Genomic DNA, 20,264 nt, shown 5'->3' with positions numbered 1-20,264 from the left:
TTTAACAGAACCCCTGCACAGTCCCTGTTCAGCCTGCCTTCTCCAAGGTGCCTTTCTCCCAGCCTGTCTGTTTCCCACCCAGGCCCAGGGGCACAGACAAAACGTGAGTTCAACACAGAGGCCCTGGGTGGCTGAGCAGACAGCAGGAAGGACCGAGGGTCTGAGAGGCTGGCCCCAACCAGTAGGCCACCAGGGCCTACAGGCACCATCTTGCCCACTCAAGAGTTCCCTGTCTCTGTCCGCTGGGCACCCAGAGCTGGGGATCTGGGGGTTGCCCTGAATTCTTCACTCCCCCTTCTTTATGTCTCTCCAAGGCACCAAGGGTCCTGAAGCCACCGACATGGCCCAGGCCTCTGGGATTCCTCACCATGACGACAGGGATCCAGTTCCCCACCCCCTACACCCAACCACTGCCACAGTGACCTTCTTATAAGCAAATCTGATCACACCCCCTCCCTGCTTAAAAATCTTAAAAGCCCCAAGCCCTTCAAATAAAGCCCAAATTCCCCAGCAGGGCATACAGATTCCTCCTGAGTCTGGCCCCAGTCAACCTGCCTGCCTCACCCCCAACCCACGAAGCTCACGCAGCCTCCACGGCTCACACGAGGCCCTCGGGCCACCATGCTTTTGCATATGCTGTCCCTGGTCCCGGAAGCACCCTCTGCCAGCCTGCCCCCAGCACACGCCTAATTGCCCTTCCACGCTCTGCCTAAGTGTCTCTCCTCTGGGAGTCCTCCCTGCCCAGAATATTGTTGGACGCTCTCCCCGCGTCCCCATGGAGTCTGTACATATCTGTGAACTGCCAGTTCACAGCACCCCATTGTAACTGTGTTTGCGTGTCTGTCCCCATCACTCCACCCCCATCTCCCTATGCCCATGAGGCCCCAGAGGACTAGGACTGTGGCTTGTTCATTTGCAGAGTGCCTGGCACTCAGTAGGGGCTCAGAGAATGAATGAATGTGGAACGTGGTTCTCACAGCCAGGGAGAATGGGATACCAGCCAGGGCAAGAACAGTCTACTGGGTGGGGCAGGATCCAGGATAAGGAGGCCAGCAGCCCTTCCTGTGGCCACTCAAGCAGTGGGGACTGGGAGGAGGGGCGCTTTGTCTACACAGTCTTCCTATGGCCCATCACGGTACAGACAGGGCACCTGCCTCCTGCCTCGCTGACTTCAGGACTGGTCGAGCCCCAGGGAACTTTTGTAGGGCAGCCCAACTTTGGCCGTAGCCCTGGCGCTGGTCCTGGTGCTGGGGAGGATAGAAAGTGTGCTGGATACAGTCAGACAGAACTGGCTGCCGTTTTGGATTTGGTCCCTTCCACCTGGGCGAGCTTGGGCAAGTTGCTTAATCTTTCTGAGCCTCATTGCCTCACCAGTGACACAGGAGCTGAGGCTGCTTCCCTCGTTGGAAAACACTGAAGCCCAGAATCGACCCACAGTAGGCCTTCAACAAATACCCCTTCTCACCTTACGGGTGAAATATGGCACTGGAAGTAATGCTCTTGGCTGTGGGAGCTACAGAAAGCAGTGAGGTCTCTATCAAACCCAGTCTTCTCTCTTTTGAGAGGAACAAATGGGGATAACCTACCTCCCAACCCCAAAGCCCTGTGCACCTGGGGGTAAAAATCTGGGTGCCATGGATTCAGGAAGGCTTGCTTGGGAGCAAGAGGGAGATGGGTGTTTCTGGGGAGGCATTTCTTTCTTTTTATTTTTTTTTTTTGAGACAAAGTCTCGCTCTGTGGCCCAGGCTGGAGTGCAGTGGTGGTGCGATCTTGGCTCATTGCAAGCTCCGCCTCCCGGGTTCATGCCATTCTTCTATCTCAGCCTCCCGAGTATCTGGAACTACAGGTGCTCACCACCACACTCGGCTAATTTTTTTTTCACCATGTTGGCCAGGATGGTCTCGATCTCCTGACCTCATGATCTGCCCACCTCAGACTCCCAAAGTGCTGAGATTACAGGTGTGAGCCACTGCGCCCAGCCCTGGGGAAGCATTTCTGAGCACAAGAGCCTCCCTGGAGTTCTGCCCTTGTCTCTTCCTGTTCTGTGGTGCTTGTGACAACCACCGTTCTGACTCTCCTCACCCCTCCAGCCTCCCAGCGTGTGGCCTGCCAACCCGGCTCCCATTGTAAGTCTCTTGCTTTCTTTTTGGATCCTCTTCATTTTGGCTCTTCTGGGCTCATGGAAGAGGCAGGGCCAGGCATTGGGCCTCTCTCATTGGGAGTGGGGAGGGCAGAGGCCAGGCCCTTGACCGTCTGCCCAGCCTGGCGAGGTAGGGGGTTGGATGTGGTTGGCTGGCCGTGATGAAACAACCTGAGTTGCCACCCTGTGGGCAGCCACGGAAGACCGTGACCCTACATTCACCTGCACTCCCACCTGCAAAGGGAGGCTAGGCTGAGAGACGTTTCCCTGAGAGGAAAGATGGGCCAGAGCTACCAGCGTCCCCATCTGTCTTCTCCAGGGTTCTAACCTTTGCCCCTCCCTCATCCCCTTGAGAGAAGAAACACCTGGACCCACCCTCTCTGGGGTCTGTGGGGCCATTGAGCTGATTACACCCCCTGGAGGTGCCTGCCGTGTGGCGCCCTCTGGTGGTAGCTGGTGGTCTTCACACGGGAGAGCCTGCGTGAGACCTGGTTTCTTTCTTCCAGACCCAGACAGTCATCCACACGGCGCAGAGCACCCCTGGACAGATGTTCTCTGTAAGTCTACAAGTTCTGGCCAGTTCACAGCTGCACAGTGTCCTCCTTCACCAAGAACTAAACTCCCTAGAGCCCTAGAGTCGGGAAGAAAGAGGTTTAGCAAGGAGGATGGGGACACTAGGGGCTGAGTCCTTGGCTCAGGTGACATGTGGCTAAAGCTGTTCTTGGGACAGCAGAGATTCTGGAAGAAGCAGGATTTATCCAGTGGTGGAAGAGGTAGGTTCCCTAGAGACCAGGAGGGAAACTGGTCCACCTGTCACCAAGTGGGGAGTGCAGTGGCCCCAGCACCCGGATGTGAGGTTCCTGGCCCTGCATCCTGGGTCCCCGGGATGTCACTCCTGATCGCAGGCTTAAGCTGTTCCCCTGCTGGTGCAAATCAGGCCGGGAGTTTAGTGTTAGTGGGGCTGCCTGTGGAGGGGTTGAGGGGCAGGTGACCATGGTGGGGTCCGGGAACACGGCAGGAAGTTCCAGGAAGGCTAACATGAAAAGGGAGGTGGACGGGAGAGTCCAAGGGCCAAAGCCTCCCGAGGTCAGCTTCACAGTGGAGCCCCCTCTAGGATGCGTGGGTGCGCGTGGGTGAGGGCTCGTGCACACATGCGCTCTCCCATTGAATTTCCTGGTTTCTTTTCAACAGACACCCGCCCTCCCACCTGTGATGTACCCCCACTCTGCCTATGTAAGTGGTTTCTCAGGGAGGGCAGAGGTTCTGTTTGTGGTGGGCAGGCTGGGGTGAAGAGCCGCTGCGGGGGTATCCACTGGCCTTGAAAAATGAAAAGTGGTCCTTTGGTAAGCTGAAGGGCTTCAAAGCATCCCAGTGAATTAGAAGACTGTGGAGAGGAGCTTTCAACCTTAAAACTGTCATGTCAGTGTGAGCACATTGCATAGCCCTCCCTTTTCACCCCACGGGTCTTTTTGTGTTTGGCCAAAGTTCCTTTCTTTTTTTTTTTTTTTTTTTTTTAAGACAGAGTCTCGCTCTGTCGCCCAGGCTGGCATGCAGAGGTGCAATATCGGCTCACTGCAAGCTCCGCCTCCCGGGTTCACGCCATTCTTCTGCCTCAGCCTCCCAAGCAGCTGGGACTACAGGCGCCCGCCACCACGCCCGGCTAATTTTTTGTATTTTTTAGTAGAGACGGGGTTTCACCGTGTTAGCCAGGATGGTCTCAATCTCCTGACCTTGTGATCCGCCCACCTTGACCTCCCAGAGTGCTGGGATTACAGGCGTGAGCCACTGCGCCCGGCCCAAAGTTCCTTTCGTGACACTAATCTAAGCCCATTAATTTGAGGAGCACTGGAAAGTCTTCCTTTGGCTTTTATGGAACGAAGTAAAGATATCATGGGCTTCTTCTCAGCTGACAGCCCAGATTCATGGGAACTGGTACAGTCTTCCCCTTTTGCATGGTGGACTGCCCTGGCTGCCACTGGCTGACCCATGCCTCTCCTTCTGAAAGCTGATGCCTTTTGTTACCACCATTCCGGGAGGGCTGTACCCATCCAAGTCTGTCATCCTGTCGGGCACTGTCCTGCCCAGTGCTCAGAGGTAAGCCAAGGGCTCCAGTGACCTCTGGGAAGAGAGAGCCCTTCAAGGTCATTCCAGTCATTCCCCTGGCTTCGGGCAGGCTGTGGATGACAGGGAGGAAATGGGGCCCAGAACTCAGTGGACAAATGTCCAGATGGGCCGCCCACCCCAGGTTCCACATCAACCTGTGCTCTGGGAGCCACAATGCCTTCCACCTGAATCCCTGTTTTGATGAGAACACTGTGGTCTGCAACAACCAGATCAGCAGCTCTTGGGGGTCTAAAAAGAGGGGCACAGCTGGGGAGAGGGGAGGAGTGGGCAGTGAAGACAAAGCCCCACGCTCATTCCCCTCCCATCCCCCACGCAGCTCCACTCCAGTCCCAAGCCACCAGCTGTCCACTCCTGGTGGGAGGTGACCTCCTCAGCCCCTCCCCTCTGACCTTTAACCTCACTCTCACCTTGCACTCTGTAGCAACCCTTCACCCCCTTCAGGAAAGCTAGCCTGATGGCATCCCACTGGCCTCCACCAACTGACCAGAGCGCTGTCTTCAGGGGACTGGCTCCTTTCCCAGTGTCTTTGAAATAAAGAAATGAAAATGCTTGTTGGCACAGTCATGTGGGTTGACCGTGGCTTCTTTAATTCATTTGGAGACATTTTGGAGTCTGTGGAATCGGGCAGGGGGGCTGCTGAGAGGAGTGGGACGGGAGAGCATGGACTCCCTTTGGGCAGGGGGTCCTGACCTCACACCTCCTCCCAGAGGGTCCCTTGCAAATCCCAAGAGGGTGTTGGAGAAAGCAGGCTGGGGCTCTAGCCTTTTGGGCAGGAATCTTGGACACAGGAAGGGTTGCAATGGGGGACCCCAGGAAATAGCCCCAGGCCTCTGAGATGGGAGATGGGCTGGGGCAGAGCCTATGAGGGCCACAGCAGGACCAGAACTGGGCTCCTCAGACCTGGCGTCCCAGTGGGAGGAGGTGGCTTGGGGAAGGGGTGTCAGGAGAAGCCGACCCGAAGCACTGTTTGGGTGTGTGTTCCATTGTGGGTCTCCCTGGCATTAGGGGTTAGGGCTTGCGTGGGAAAAGTGGCTCTGTGCCCATGTGTGGGGTTCGGCCAGCCACTGGAAGCCCAGCTCCACATCCAGGTGATGCCAACACATCCTGCCTGGCCCAGCAAGAATCCATTTCCTCAGGCCCCATAGACCAGCACAAGCTCCATCTGCTGCTGTCACACCTGGCAGCCATTTCAGAGGAGCCACGGCCTGCCTGGGGTGTCCCTCTGTGGGGGATCTGTCCAGGCTGCAACACCCACCAGCTCCCCATTCTGAGGGGAGCTTTCCCTACAAAACACCCACACACACATAGAGTGTGATTAAAATAAAATGCAATTCATATAAATATCTCCATCAAGGAATAATACAGGGAAGGCCCAAGTGGCCATAGAGAACAGACTGGGGTGTTAGTTTTTTAAATACCGAGGCATAAATAACTGTACACAAGGCAGTTAAATACACAGTGGCGCAGCAGCACCTCCTGATGGTCACATGAAGTGGTGCACTCAGCAGCAGGTTCCATCTTGCACCCACTTGCCAGGTCTGGCATTGAAGATTTCGTCTCCAAGTGACCAGGGAGGCCCCAGCTTGAGAGAGGAGGCACTGATCAATCAGGGTGCTACTTGGTAGGAGGTCAAGTAAAGGCCTTGATGGGCAACGAGGTGAGGAAATAAGACGTGACGCTGGGGGATATCACTTTTCTCCATCTCCCCAGGCCCTGTGACCTCAGAGCTGGCTACATGGTTAAGTTCTGTGCCGGCAGCTTTAACCCCTCCTGTGGGCCGTCAGAGGGCTGACATCTCCAGGCTCCTGGGTTGCACTGCCGCCCTGTCCTTCTTCGCCTCGTAGGGAAATACAGCACCAAAGATATCTTCATGATAGCGCTTCTGGCTCTTTTAGGTGGAAACAGAGACCAATGTGTGAAGTCCAGGCTGGGATGAGCCCCTGGGGCTGCCCAGCTTCCCTGTCACATGGACCTTCATGAGCCATCTGTCTTCCCAACTGTCATACTAAGATTGTGCTGGAATCTGGTTTAGAGCCTAACCCCGCTCAGCACCTGCTCTGGAGCGGGCCCTCTAACCATCTCCAAAGCTTTACTTGGCATTCCCATGTCCTGCCCAGCGCTCATCCCCTTCCTGAGATGCTCCAGGAAGTGTGAGCTCCGAGATAAATATGTTTGGGAAACGCTATGTCCTTGCTTTGCTCCCAGCCTTGAAGGGTTCCGACGCACAGCAGCAGGTTGAAGCCTCCCAGAAGCCTTGTAGTAAAGCAACGTGCTTGCCTTGGCTTAACTAAGCATGTCCCAGGCTATTCGACCTTGGAACCTTTTTGATGCCAAATATCTACCGACCCATTCAACCCATTTGGGGAAATGCCTGTTATCTCCTCACTGTTCTTCCAACACGCCAGCTTAACTCCCACCCCCGGGCCTTTGTCCCTGCTGCCCCCTCCAGAACAGCCCCGAGTGTTTCCTTCAGTATCCACGGGGCTCCTCCTCGCTATCTCAGGTTTATTCTCAGATGCCGCCTTCCAGCTCTGCCTTCCCTGGCCACCCTATTTACAATTACACTCCCCAGCGTTTCCTGGGCTGTCTCCTGCTGTTTTTCTCCGAAGCACTACACCTCTTCCTTGTTTGGGTTTGTCAGCCCTAGTAGAATGTAAGGAATTTTTGCCTGATTCATTTACTGGTCTATCCCTAGCACATAGTAGGTGCTCAATAAATGTTCAGTTGAACATATGAATGTGTCTTAGGGAGAGTATGGAAGTGACAGTCACAGGCTTTGGAACCAGAGAGAGGCAGACTGAACTCTAGGTTCTCACATTCACTGCTGTGGGCCCCGTAGGCCCCCTTCCCTCTGTAAAACGGAGTGCCTCCCTTGTAAAATCCTCGGCAGGACTGAATGAAATGTCACATGAGAATCCTTGGCAAGCAGTATGCCCAGTGGAAACCCTTGATAAATATCACTATTATCTTCATCAGTGAAATGCAAGCCCTTCCTGCTGCGGGGATGAGGGTGAGCAGACACCAGCCTGGGTGTAAGTAAGAAGTGTGAGGTTCACACGAGGCTGACGGGGGGCAGCCTTGCTCTCCCCTGTGTTCACAGCCTTGCTTTGGCCACACAGATACTTTCTGAAAGGGGGTTTGGGGAGAGGCCAAGGAGACCCTCCTGCCCCCATTCCACAGACGGCAAAATGGAACCCATTCACCCGACTTCTCAAAGCTGCGACCAGTCTGGGATGTGCAGCGGGGCCTTCTGACAGCCCACCCAGCTCAGATCTCAATCACTGCTAAGATTCTCTTGGGGTCCAGAACTTTTCTGGGCCTGACACCCCTGGGTCTACCTGCCACCCCTGGTCCTGGGTGTGCCTTGGCCATCACCCTCAGCCCACACACCCACTACTATACCTTGAGCTGAAAGAAATAGTCCTCGACCTGCTCCTCATTCAAGTTCAGCTTGGCAGCCACCAGCTGCTTCAGGGTGTGGGCCACATCCCAGGCCATGCGCACATCCCCACAAACATAGAGGTGACCCGGCTCCTCATGGAGCACACGGAGCACCTCGCTGGCCAGCTGCTGCCACAGGATGTCCTGAACATAGACCTGAAACCAGAGGAAGTGGTGGGTCCAGTCCCCAGCTGCTGGGGACGAGGCTTGCAGGCGGGCCTGCTGGCCTCAGGGAGGCGGGGAGAGGGCACTCAGGGGTGTGGAGTGAGTCCCCTCCCAGCCAGGACCTTGCAGGGATCCAGGCTCAGGATGAGGAGGAGCATGATGCTCCCGTGGCTGAGCTGGGAGTAGAGAGATAAATGCTGGACACAGTCCTGCCCTCAAGGGGCTGACCATCCAGTGGGGCTCCCAGACTGTCTCTGAATTTGTCATGCTTCAAAGAGGCTCTGCCTACACCCCAGGGCTCTGCCTACACCCCAGAAAAAAGAGCCTCTCAATGCAGACTGTCCATCACGTCCCTGCAGGATAGGGATCCTGGGCTCCCCAGCTAGAATGTCCAGGAGTCAGTCGGGGACTCTCTGCTCCTGCTCCACACAGGATGCACACTGGCCCCAGCACTGGGCACAGAGCACTGGGCCCGAAAGGTGCCCTGGTGGGACAAGTGTGTGAAGGCCGAGAGTTTATTCTGACACCCCAGGCTCAGGGGGCAACGCGGCCTGGGGGCAGCAAAGACCCCTCTGAGGGCCGTGATGGAAGCGCTGGCCGCCCTCCAGCCTTGCTGGACTTGAGCGTAGCCAGCCTGGACCACCTCTCCCTGGGCAATCGCGTGCCCCAGGGGACCTGCTGGGGACCTTCAGCAGGCTGAGCTGTGGGCTTAACCCGCATGTGACCGAGGTGAGTCCCGAACCTCTCCAGGCCTGTCACTTCTTCTGCATGAGAGGGCGTAACACTCTTCACAGCATCACTCTGATGGTTGTGAACTATGCGCACTTCAGAGCTCAGGAGCTGAAGGCTCAGGGAGGCCAGGGGCCTGTGGGGACCCAGGGCTCACCCTGGAGCCTGTGTGTAATGCTTCACCTGCTTCGAGGCTGCATTTACCTTGGGCTTGCCAGGCAGGCGAGAATAGGCTGTGTGCACCGCATGCAGCACCCCCTTCTGGGCCATCTCCAGCATCTCCTCCTGGTAGATATGGTCCTCATCTGGGCGGCGGCACCCAAACACCAAGGTCATGCGGCCTCCCCGCACTCCTGCAGGAGTCCCGGGCTGTTGTTACCATATTGGCCACCAGAGGGCGCCACGGCGCCAAATCCAACTGGAATTATTTCACTCCCACTAGCTATTTAACAGCATTATCCCCACTTTACAGATGAGGAAACTGAGGCCCAGGGCATTCAGATCACTCATCCATAGTCACTGAACTGAAAATGCGGATGCAGAATTCCCTCAGCCCATCGGAGGTCAAAAGCAGGGACTTTCCAGTTACCTCTACTGAACTGAAAGTGCGGATGCAGAATTCCCTCAGCCCATCAGAGGTCAAAAGCAGGGACTGTCCAGTTACCTCCACTCCCAGGAGGGGGAGCCCCGGCTACCATGTGGAAGATGGAAAGGCGGCCATTCTAACCCACGGAGTCCCGCACGGGGAGGCAAATTTGGGAGTCCTTCCCTCCAGAAAGGTCCAGGAGCCGTTTGTGGGGCTACAGTTCTGCCCCTAGGCAGGCGCTGCCCCCTGGTGCCCCTCCCACCTGGGAAGCCTCCAGCCTTACCCTTGTGCTGGGAGTCATGGAGCCGCTGCTGCCAGAAACTGCGGAATGGGGCGATTCCTGTGCCAGGCCCGACGAGGATGCAAGGATGGGAGGGGTCCTCGGGGAGGTGGAAGCCGCTGGCGCTGAAGAGGACAGGAGAAGAAGGGGCCAGCCCTCAGACACCCCGGGGCCACACACACACAGGGTGGCTGGGGAGCTGGCCCTGTTGGGGGCGGTCGTGAGGGGTGGAGAGGACAAGCAGCTGCTATTTGATTTCCCACGTCCTGCAGGCTGCTTCACTTCTGTCCGGCCACCAGCACCTCTCCCAGGTCCTTCTGAAAAAGGGCCAAGCTCACTGGACTCTGAAACCCACCTGTCACCACTGTCCCTGCTAGAGACAGCCACACCAGTGTGACCCCACTGTCTTCTTTATGGGCCAAGGGGCTCCAAGCAGCGCCTAAACCCCAGATCCCTCCCTTTCCTCCCGGAACCCCCAGGGGTCAGCAGTCCCACAGGGGACAGAGCGGAAGTGGTGCATACTTTCGTATAAAGCAGGGCACTTGGTCTCGGGGCTTCAGGCTGTTGAGCCATGTGCTGCAGACGCCGTGGTGCAGGGGACCCTGGCCATCTGCAACGATAACACAAAAGTGACCAACGTCCCCCACTGCCCATGCGCAAACTGTACCAGCTGCTCCGCCCACACCACAGCCTCCTTGGACGCCCCCACTCAGGCACTCTCAGGACTCAATGAGCAGCTGTTTGTCCTCCTGGTTCTGAGCTCCACCCTCTGAGAGCCCAGAGCTGAGGAAAGCTGAAAGGGACTTAGAGAGGCTGCAAGCTGCTCCTTCTGTCAATGCGGAAACCGAGTCCCAGAGAGGAAAAGTGATTTGGCCAAGGTCCCTCAGGTCATGGCGGAATCAGGTGGACAGCTCAGGTTCCCTGACTCCTACTCCAGTGCTCCTTCCAAAGACTTTCTCCAGGAACACCCGCAGCTCACCTCTGAGCTCCACTGACAGCAGCATGAAGTGACCCCTCGGGGTGGCCACTGCTGTGTGTGCCCATGAGCGTGGCCCTTGCTGGCAGCAACCCTGGGTGGTGGATGAGCTTCGTGCATTTCACCTGCTCTGGCGCCTCGCTTTCCTCCTCAGTGGCCCCTCCTGGGCTTGCAGAAACCCAGGAGGTCTCTCTGGGTTCTGTTCCCCTTACAGTAGCCCAGCACTTGAAGGAGGCCTCCCACCAACTGCAGAGGTCCCCCTGGTTTTCCTCGGGATTGAATCTTGCTCTCACGGGACATGTCGGCCTCTCCTCTCCTGGTCTGGGTGGGTGTTCTCTAGCAGGGCAGAGTCTCTGCCAAGGTTTTATAAACTGTGTTTTTGCTTCCTAAAGGACAGAGGGCTCGGAAGTGTGGGCAGCTCCCAGCTTTGCCAACCCAGGCAATGCTCAGTTACAGAGGGCAGGGCAGGGGCAGGGGCAGAGGCCAGTGGTGGAGCCGAGACCACCTGGATGAGATGTTGGCCTCCCCGTCAATGGCAGCATCACCAACCCTTTGCTTCCCTCAGTGACCTTGACCTTTCCTTCTTGGCTTCTGTGCAATGAAAATCATGTAATTATTTCTATGCCTATCTCTCCACTGCTGCGTCTAGATGCTCCCTGAGGGCAGGGCTGATGTCTGCTGTATTTCCCCACCCACCCCAGTGCTGGGCATGGGGAGGTGTGAAATAAACCATCACTGAATGAGCTCAGTGAGCGAATGAACAATCAATGCAGAATCTCCCCTGCGTTCAGGCTGCACAATCAGGAAGACCAAGAACCACTGGATTCCCACCAAGGGTTGGGTGCTCTCCACGTCTGATCTCATTAAATTATCACCAGAGTAGTGGGACAGTGGAGTGGTGGAGGACTTGGACTCAGCAGTTGGACTACCCAGGTCCAAATCTCAGCTCTCCACTTACTAACAGTGTGACTTTCTGTGCCACCTGTAAAATGCATACAGTGCCTACCCCACATGGTAACTGATCATATACCCACAGAAGGCTTGGTTTAGTGCCTGGTTCCTAGAGATCTCTCCCACACACCTCCCAATACTGTTAACAACTCTGGGCTGTGGGTGTTCCCTCCCTCCTTGAACTGATGAGGGAGCTGAATCCGAGTTGATGAACAGATGCCCAATAAGGAGTGCAGAGGGCCTGCTCCAGAGCCCTGGGCTCACCTTGGGTGTGGTACGTGACCACAGCCACAGTCAGGTGGATCTCCGTGGGCGTGTGATCCCGGGAGGAGCTGATGGAGTAGAACCTGGGCTTCAGAATGGGGAGCTGGGAAAGCAGGAAGCCAGCAGACACCCGCAGGGACGGGAACTCCTCCAGCACCTCCAGGAATGTGGGGCTGTTGGTGAACTTCCACTTGCTGTACTCTGAGGGCTGAAAGCCAAGGGTGATGTGAGCGACTCAGGGTGCCTGCCCCATTTTGGGGGAAAGGCTGTCACAACCCAGTATTCATTCATTCCTCCACTCACTCAACAAACAAGTCCATGTGCCAGGCACTGTCCAGGGTGCTGAGACTACCAAGCTTGAGAAGAAATAGTTCCTGTCCTGGAGGAACTCAGTCCAGTACATTTATCTAACTTATGTTACCTCCACTCTCAGCAACTCATGGGCAGGGGTCAAATCTTTATTGTAATTTATTTGGGGCAAGGCTTTGGAACCAATCAGACCTGGGTTCCAATCTTGACTGGGTGTCCTCACTAGCTATGGAATCTCATCCCAATTACTTACCTTTTGTGAAACAAGGATAGCATTGCCTACCTGGTGGGGATGTTATGGGAATTAAACCAGAAAACATGTACCAAGTTAGTACATTGCAGCCACAAAATAATGGTAATGGAGGTAGTTAGAATCGAGATAGTTAGCTATAATGATGATGATGATAATAATGACAACCAGTGCCTTTTGCAGACTTGGAACCAGACAGTTGCAGGTGAGTTAATGCATTCTCTCGTTAACTTATTAATTCAGCTGTCCATCTGTCACTCTGCCCATTATGCCAATGTATCCATTCATCCACACCATCCATCCTCCAATACATCTTAAGTGACAACTTTATTCCAGTTTGGGGGAAAGCAAAGATGGATAACGATGGCTCCCCTTTCTAGCTAATGTCCAAGGCAGTGCACTCTGGTTGCATCCTGCAGACACTTGGAAAAACTCAGTTCACTCAACACAACTGTGTCCTAGACATGGGCCAGTGGATGATGCCTGGCTTCCCACCAGCCTTTGACAGGTCTCACTTTGGGAACCTGGGTGGATCCCTCTTGGAAATTAAAGACCAGCTCTGGGCTTTGGCTCCCCACATGCTGGGACCCCCCACATACCGCCACTGCCCACCAACCCTGATCTTCACCTGGCACAGGGCCTCCAGCCTCTGTCTCTCAGTCGCTTCTGTGGCCACCTGGGCCAGCTTTTGGAGCAGCAGCTGGGTTGGGGGGGTGGTGATATCCAGGAAGTAGGTGAGGGCCTGGCTGAGTGAGCAGGGAGGCAGCCTCTTGTCACTGACCCAGTAGCTGCCTGGATGGGGAAGGAAGGTGTCAGGATGGAAAAGAGGTCCCATTCGGGATTCTCAGAAGGTAGAGAGGCCCCCAGGGCAGACACCCCCTATTCTCCAGCTGCAGGGAAAGGAGGTTCTAAAGTCCTGGCTCTATGAGCAAAAGGCAGGAAGGAGGTGGCGCTTGGAGAAAGGAATGCCAGGAAAGGCTGATCACCAGCCCTCCAAGGGGCACTAAGTTGGCGTGGTCCTGATGAACTAACCATGTCCTTCTCTGGCCCAGACCTGAACTTTAGCACCCATTGGTGATCTACAGACTCACAATGACTAAATCCACCAAAGACTAATGGATACCTCACAGGCCAGTTGTTCACTCAGAGAAAAGCCCATGACTGCAGTCTCCTGGGTGCTGTACCAAGAGGTGCTGGGTGAGCAGAAGATGAGCCCAAAGGGAAGTCCCAGGGGGCAGCATGCAGGGCAGTCACAGCACAGACCCTGGGGCCAGCAGACACGGGTTCAAACCCTGGCTCCCCACTTCCTAGGTGACTGAAGCCTTTGGGCCTTGGGTTCCCTCCGTGTGAAACAGATCTGATACCAAAACCTATCTTGCTGGGTTGGCATGAGCACTGAATCAAACTGTGCACATAATAGCTGGTGCTGTGCCTGGTACACAGATGCTTTCTAAATATCAGATGCTTTCTAAATATTAGGTTAAAATATGAGCATGACATTATCTCCTCTGGAACAGAGGCCTAATGAACTATATCCATCACCCTACAGTCACAAGGACATCTGTCTCATTGTCCCCATGTCTCAGGTTCTCTCACTTTCTCCTGGACAGTGGGGAGTACTGCCAGGCTCTGCCTCTCTGGTCCCACTTTCCTTTTTATTTTTTTGAGATGGAGTCTCTGCCACCTAGGCTGGAGTACAGTGGCGAGATCTCGGATCACTGCAACCTCCACCTCCTGGCTTCAAGCAAGTCTTGTGCCTTAGCCTCCCGAGTGACTGGGATTATAGGCATGAAGCACCATTCCTGGCTAATTATTTTTGCATTTTTAGTAGAGACAGGGTTTCATCATGTTGGCCAGGCTTGTCTCAGACTCCTGACCTCAAGTGATCCACCCGCCACGGCCTCCCAAAGTGCTGGGATTACAGGTGTGCGCCTCCATGCCTGGCTTATCCCACTTTCTCACTTTGGCCACTGCATTGCGGGGATGTTGTTATCACTGGGGAAACTAAGGCCAGGGGGCCATGCCTTATGGGCTGGGACTGTTTCCACAGCTGCTTTCACATGAGCTTTGGCAGCCCACCCTCTCAGCACGAAGGACAGGGATAGCTGTCACAGGCAGGCCCAGGCCCAGCCCCTCAGCCAGGTGGGGTGGCTGGAGGATGCCAGGCAGCATTGGCTCTCTGGCCTGGGGCTCACCGCTCTCATCCAGGGCCTCCAGGCGCACTGTCTGGTGGGGCGCGGGGCCATCCACCACTCGCTCCAGGATGCCTTGGACCAGAGCCGGCTGGTTGCCTGGGCAAATCCCAAGGTGCTCCCCCGGCAAGTAGTTCAGGCCTTGGCCGTCCTCACAGGAGAGTTCCACCAGGATGGTGGCACGGCTGGGGAAGGAAAATGAAGCCTCAGGTGACTGCAGGATTTCCTCCAGGGCTCCCTGATGGGCAGGCGAGATTCCCCAGGAAATATGCCCTCCTTTCATTTTCCTGGCTGGTTCCACAAGCCTGGGCCACCATCCTGAGCTTGGGATGAGGGATCCCCACAGGCAGGGGTGCTCGAGAGGGCCCCGGGAGCTTCCCTTTGAGGAGGAGAGGGGCCCACCCCTTCCCAGCAGCCCTCTGAGTCCCCCGAGGGCTTGGCCACAGCTTCTGCCTGGAGAAAGCATCCCCCTTGGAGATACGTGGACATTATAAGAAACCTTTCCTTGTTGCCAGGACAAACCATGTTCTTATTAGAACCAAGGCCAGTTTTCCTAATGCACGTTGGGAGGACCGCACAGATCAATGAAACCTGCGGATAATCCACAAGGCTCGTTTCCCAGAGCTGGGAAATTTCCTTCCCTGCCAACACTTTTCCTGAAAGTTCTTAAGAATGAGTCAAACAGTTTAAGTCTCTCTTGCACTCTCCTTTTAGTGAAAGAGTTCAATGAGGAAGGAGAGGAAGTGGAGCAGATGCTTAGTGTCCAATCTGGAAAAGTGGCCCGTGGTTAACCAAGAGTAGATGTAAAAGTACAGGTGGCCGCGGGTTACCAGGTGGGCCGGTCCTACTGACAGTGTGGCTGCTAATGCCAGCAGAGGCTCCTCTCCTCTCCCTTCAAAGACTGATTTCTTCTGGCCTTTCATTCATTAGAATAAAATCGACAGAGCATCACCCGAGAAGCCCTGCACTTTCCCTTACCTGGATGTCGGACTCTGTAGATTCTGCCGAGATTTGAGCCTCATGGTGAACACGTTCTTGGCGTGCATGCTGCTGAGGGCTGCGAAGAACACAGAGATGGTGAAATGGCAAAGTGGCTCTTGAGCATAGGTAGGGGAAGCCCCCAGGTGTCTGAGTCAGTGACACCTGGACACTACACTTGGGGCATGCTGCTGAGGTGGCTGTTGAGGTTTTCTTTTTCTTCCTTTTATTCCACAAATAAAGATCCTTGGTCCAGGCCGGGCATGGTGGCTCATGTCTGTAATCCCAGCACTTTTGGAGTCCGAGGTGGGTGGATTACTGGAGGTCAGGAGTCTGAGACCAGACTGGCCAACATACTGAAACCAGGCATGGTGGTAGTTCCTGTAGTCCCAGTTACTAGGGAGGCTGAGGCACGAGAATCACTTGAACCCATGAGGCGGAGGTTGCAGTAAGTGGGAATCGCGCCACTGAACTCCAGCCTGGATGACAGACTGAGACTCCGTCCCCCGCCCCCGCACCCCCAAAAAAAAAGTCCTTGATGTGATACAGGGCAGCTTCTAGGTATTGCTTCTAGGTGTTGGGAAATTCAATTTAGGAACCTCAAAACGAAAGTCCCAGGACATCTCCATGGCTTGGGATCCACAGGAGAGCATCGCTGACATTGGGGAGATCTTAAACATGTAGAAACCTTCAGGACTATCTTAGGGCACACGGCACAGCACCCCGGGGTGCAGAGTGGAGAGTTCACCACTACAGCCTGGAATCGCCTCTGTGATGCCTTCTTCACGACCCTTGGCTGCCTTTGCGGCTGGAAGGCGGGGGCTCAGACCCCAACATGGCCACAGGCTAGCAAGCTGCTTCACCTCCCTGAACTGCAATTTCTCCCTCTGTGCCTTTCTCCCAGGAGGAGTGTCCAGGCTCACTTAGCCCATGTGGGCTAGGAGCCCCGCACAGTGCCCGGCACACAGTAGGCCCTCGGCAGATGCTGTCCCCTTCTCTCTCCACCACACTCCTGGGGCTCCCTCCTGAAACAGCCTCCCTCAGCGCCTTGAGTCTTGCACCCTAACAGGCCCTTGCATGCAGTGAGAGGGAGGTGCCCAGGCCAGTTGTCTCTGTTCAGAAGGAGACCCGGGGGTCTCCTTGACCATGGGCTCAGGGCTCAGACAAACAAGCCCTGTGTGCTGTAGAGAAGCAGGTACCTTTGCTGAGGTCCAAAAGCTGTGAGTCCTGCACGAGCCTGTAGTGGTGTGGGTCCCAGGTCACACTGGAGGTGTAGAGCTTGGGGATCTGAATGTGCTGTTTGCCTCGGACATCAAACGTCTCACAGGCTGCCTGGAAGAAGGTGGAGCAGACTGGGGTTAACGGTCAGCAGCAGCAGCATCCACACCACCAGGGCTACCACTTTTTAGTCCCTTACCATGGACCAAACACTGAGCCATGTGCTTCATGTAACTTCTAAGCACACTTACCTGATAGGGTGACAGCAAGGACTCAAAGAGGTGCCTGGGCTTGGCACATAGTAGCTATTGCTGCTATTATAAATATTGCTTTGTTTTTGTTTTGAGACAGGGTCTCACCGTGTCACCCAGGCTGGAGTACAGTGGTGCCACCATAGCTCACTGAAGCCCCAGCCTCTCTGGGCTCAAGCAATCCTCCCACCTCAGCCTCCTGAGTAGCTGACACCAATTATGCACAACCAAGCCCAGTTAATTTTCTGTATTTTCAGTAGAGGCAGGTTTCACATGTTACCCAGGCTAGTTTTGAGCTCCTGGGCTCAAGCGATCTGCCCACCTCAGCCTCCTAAAGTGCTTGAATTACAGGCATGTGCCACTGTGCCCAGCCATTATGAATGCCAATATTGACATGATCTTGTATCCTCATGCCCACACTGGGAGAGGTCTGATTGTCCCCATGTTCCTGGTGTGGAACCACATGGAGGAGGCCCGGGCTTTGGAACCAAGCCTGCCCCGATGCACGCTGATAATCCTAAGCACCACCAGTGAGTGACACTCTGCATGACTGACGAGTTCCCTAAATGACTAGGGCCAACCACCGCAATAAATAGCTATGGAGACACTGAGTGGATCCAAAGTGGTGGTGGAGAGAGAAGGGGTCAGCATCTGCCGAGGGCCCACTGTGTGGTGCCTGTGCCCAGGCTCTCTATGGCTGTGAGACTGAAACAGACACAGTAGTTAAGAGGCGACCTAGGTAGTCAGTGGGGGAAAGTCCTTAAACTAGAAGCTCCCTAAGGGCACGGGGGTACCTGTGCCACCTGCTTCCCCAGAGTGGTGTGCACAAGGTGGAGCTCTTCTAGGGGGCTGAGGGAGAGCAGCAGTGACCTGCGCCCTCAGGTCAGTGGCCCTGGCCCATGCCTGGGACCACATCTACAGGACCATAGGCAGAGGTCATGGCACCTGGGATGTTCAGCACAGAGGTCCTAGGCGTGAATGCTCCCTGTCATGTCCCTGCTGTGGAGCAGCTCTGGCTGGGAACCGACCTTGAAGGTTTGCACGGCCCAGCTGCGGAAGGCGTCCTCCTGCCCACTGAGCTCATCCCCTTCTCCCATGGGGGTGAGCTGAGAGGCCCCCAGGTGGGACAGCTTCTGATCGACGTCATGAGCAAAGGCGCAGAACCGAGGATACATGCTGGAGCCAAGGCCAAACACGGCATACCTGCCCAAGAACACACACAGAGACTCATGTCCCATGCAAGCAGCACCTGGCACCCAGCACCCAGCACCAACAGCCTGGAAGGCCAGCCCCAGACTCTCCCCCTCTAGCTGGAGCATGCAGCTGGATCCCCTTCTGGTCCCCCTGACCCCAGAGCCTTGTCACCAACTCCCATGTCCACCCCATGCTTGGCCTACAGACCTGTGAGAGGGACTTGGTTTCTGTGGTTTGACCCTTGACATACTGTGAGTACAGACCTTAGACCCAGGGTCCCTCTGTGCCTGGTCAGCTCTGAGACGACCCCCTGTGCACACCCAGTTCCATCTCCTGAACCCAGACTTTGGGTCCACAGGGCAGGGCTAGGAGGAGTAGAACTAGGGAAAAAGTTTTACCTGAATTTGTTGGTGAGCTCTTTCAGCATGAAGAGCGATTTCTTCAGTTTCTAGAAAGAGAGGTAATGACAGAGTTCTCAGGCTAGGATGAATAAAAACACTGTTTTTCCTTTCTTCTAGAAACCTGGCCACAGCTGGCAGGAGATGGTTCACGGCCCACAGTGGAAGTTGGTTTACGTGTGGGGCCGCCTGGCCAAGGACCTGGTTGTCAGCTGACAAGTTTAGCTTGTCTCTCACTCCAGCTAAACTATAGCAACTATATAAACAACCTGCCCCTTGGTGGGAGACCCAGAACAGCCTGGCCTCCTCCCATCCAGCCCTGGCAGAGGGGGCCTGCCTGATAGCAGGGCATCTCCAGAGGGCCTCCTAATGGGCCGTGATTCTCTTCTGGTTTGGAACCTGGTAGAAGCAACAGCAATTGGTCCTATAGTCTCTGAAATGAGGCTGGCTCTCCAGGAACCCAAGACGATCCCAGGAGGTGTGTGACCCAGCAGAACTAGCGTCAAATCCCAAGGTGAGTATTTACTCCCTTTTCATAATTTATTTTTTAGTTCTTCCCCTTCAATTACATTTTCATTCTTCTAAGCACTGGAGACACAGTCTCAAATTGGTGCTAATAGACCTTTAATACCTCTCTCATTGTCTATCATGCTTTTTTAAAAACAAAGATAGCTGAGCATGTTGGCTCACACCTATAATCCCAGCACTTTGGGAGGCTGAGGTGGGCAGATCACCTGAGGTCGGGAGTTCGAGACCAGCCTGACCTACATGGAGAAACCCCATCTCTACTAAAAAAAAGAACACAAAATTAGCCGGGCGTGGTGGCGCGTGCCTGTAATCCCAGCTACTCGGGAGGCTGAGGCAGGAGAATCACTTGAACCAGGGAGGCAGAGGTTGTGGTGAGCCAAGATCGTGCCACTGCACTCCACCCTGGGCAACAAGAGCAAAACTCCGTCTCAAAAAAAAACCAAAAAAATAAAAACAAACAAACAAACAAAAAAAGAAAGAGTAGGATTTGGTTAGGAATAGTATCTAGCTAAAATTCATTAATTTCATTTTGTTTTCATTGAATTTATGTTTTGCTATTTTCCTTTTGTGAGAGTGATACAAGTTTCCTTTAAATATGAATTTTTAAATACGAACAGGTAGGCCACTCACAGAAATATATTAAATATATCATAGGAAAGGGGGCCCACCCATATGGCAATAATTACGACAGAGGCCAGCAAATGACCTGATCCAGAATGGCCTGAGCAGTGATACCCAAATGCCCTATATAGGAAATGCTGCATCCCCTAGACCCTTTCCTGGGTCCTCCTGTGTGCGATCAGCCCCTAGACCATCCAGACCTCAGGCCACCCACCTCTCCGTTGCCGGGGCAGTCTCCATTGCCAAACGTACTGGTCACCACCAACAGCAGCTGCTCCTCCTCCAGGCAGCTCAGACTGTACTTATCCATGCAGACAACCTGGATGGACAGCAACTCTCAGCTCCCAGTAGGGTCCTCCCTACCCTGCCTAGACACCCCGGGCTTCCTCCCACACTGTCCCCAGTCTGTGGCTCCTGTGCTCATCTGTCTCTCCCAAGGCCTGGCACAGGCGTGGCACAGAGGAGGTGAATGAACCAATTTAAACGCATTATCCGTGATTCTCCTTCCCCGCTCAAGCCCTGCGGCTAACCCATCGGCAAGCCCTGGAAACTCTGTCTCCAAAATACTGCCTTTCCCATGTCTAAACGCCTCTCACCATGTCCACTGCTACTTGCAATTCTATATGTGTGGAAATATTTCCACAAAATTGGAATGAGCAGGTCACAGCT

The 20,264-nt window shown here is 54.8% G+C and overlaps 2 protein-coding genes across 2 annotated transcripts in view; one reads left to right on the top strand and one right to left on the bottom strand.

The window, feature by feature from the left end:
* Positions 1-4,629, top strand: part of LGALS9 (lectin, galactoside-binding, soluble, 9) — a 142,816-nt gene extending 138,187 nt beyond the window's left edge. The window contains exons 6-10 of the mRNA XM_011953563.1: positions 2,091-2,126; positions 2,647-2,697; positions 3,332-3,373; positions 4,146-4,234; positions 4,386-4,629. Coding sequence (XP_011808953.1) covers positions 2,091-2,126; positions 2,647-2,697; positions 3,332-3,373; positions 4,146-4,234; positions 4,386-4,629 — 462 coding nt within the window. The remainder of the gene's footprint in view (positions 1-2,090; positions 2,127-2,646; positions 2,698-3,331; positions 3,374-4,145; positions 4,235-4,385) is intronic.
* Positions 4,630-5,574: 945 nt separating this feature from the next.
* Positions 5,575-20,264, bottom strand: part of NOS2 (nitric oxide synthase 2, inducible) — a 38,020-nt gene continuing 23,330 nt past the window's right edge. The window contains exons 14-26 of the mRNA XM_011953561.1: positions 19,810-19,914; positions 18,447-18,496; positions 17,883-18,057; positions 16,585-16,717; positions 15,386-15,464; positions 14,411-14,592; positions 12,844-13,007; positions 11,657-11,864; positions 9,988-10,075; positions 9,469-9,590; positions 8,804-8,952; positions 7,667-7,861; positions 5,575-6,152 (exon numbers count right to left, since the gene is read on the bottom strand). Coding sequence (XP_011808951.1) covers positions 6,045-6,152; positions 7,667-7,861; positions 8,804-8,952; positions 9,469-9,590; positions 9,988-10,075; positions 11,657-11,864; positions 12,844-13,007; positions 14,411-14,592; positions 15,386-15,464; positions 16,585-16,717; positions 17,883-18,057; positions 18,447-18,496; positions 19,810-19,914 — 1,758 coding nt within the window. The 3' untranslated portion in view covers positions 5,575-6,044. The remainder of the gene's footprint in view (positions 6,153-7,666; positions 7,862-8,803; positions 8,953-9,468; positions 9,591-9,987; positions 10,076-11,656; positions 11,865-12,843; positions 13,008-14,410; positions 14,593-15,385; positions 15,465-16,584; positions 16,718-17,882; positions 18,058-18,446; positions 18,497-19,809; positions 19,915-20,264) is intronic.

Source organism: Colobus angolensis, unplaced genomic scaffold, assembly GCF_000951035.1.
Source record: "Colobus angolensis palliatus isolate OR3802 unplaced genomic scaffold, Cang.pa_1.0 Scaffold368, whole genome shotgun sequence".
Lineage (NCBI taxonomy): Eukaryota > Metazoa > Chordata > Mammalia > Primates > Cercopithecidae > Colobus > Colobus angolensis.
The sequence above is the reverse complement of the archived record's forward strand: the minus strand, read 5'-3'. Positions and strand labels throughout refer to the sequence as shown.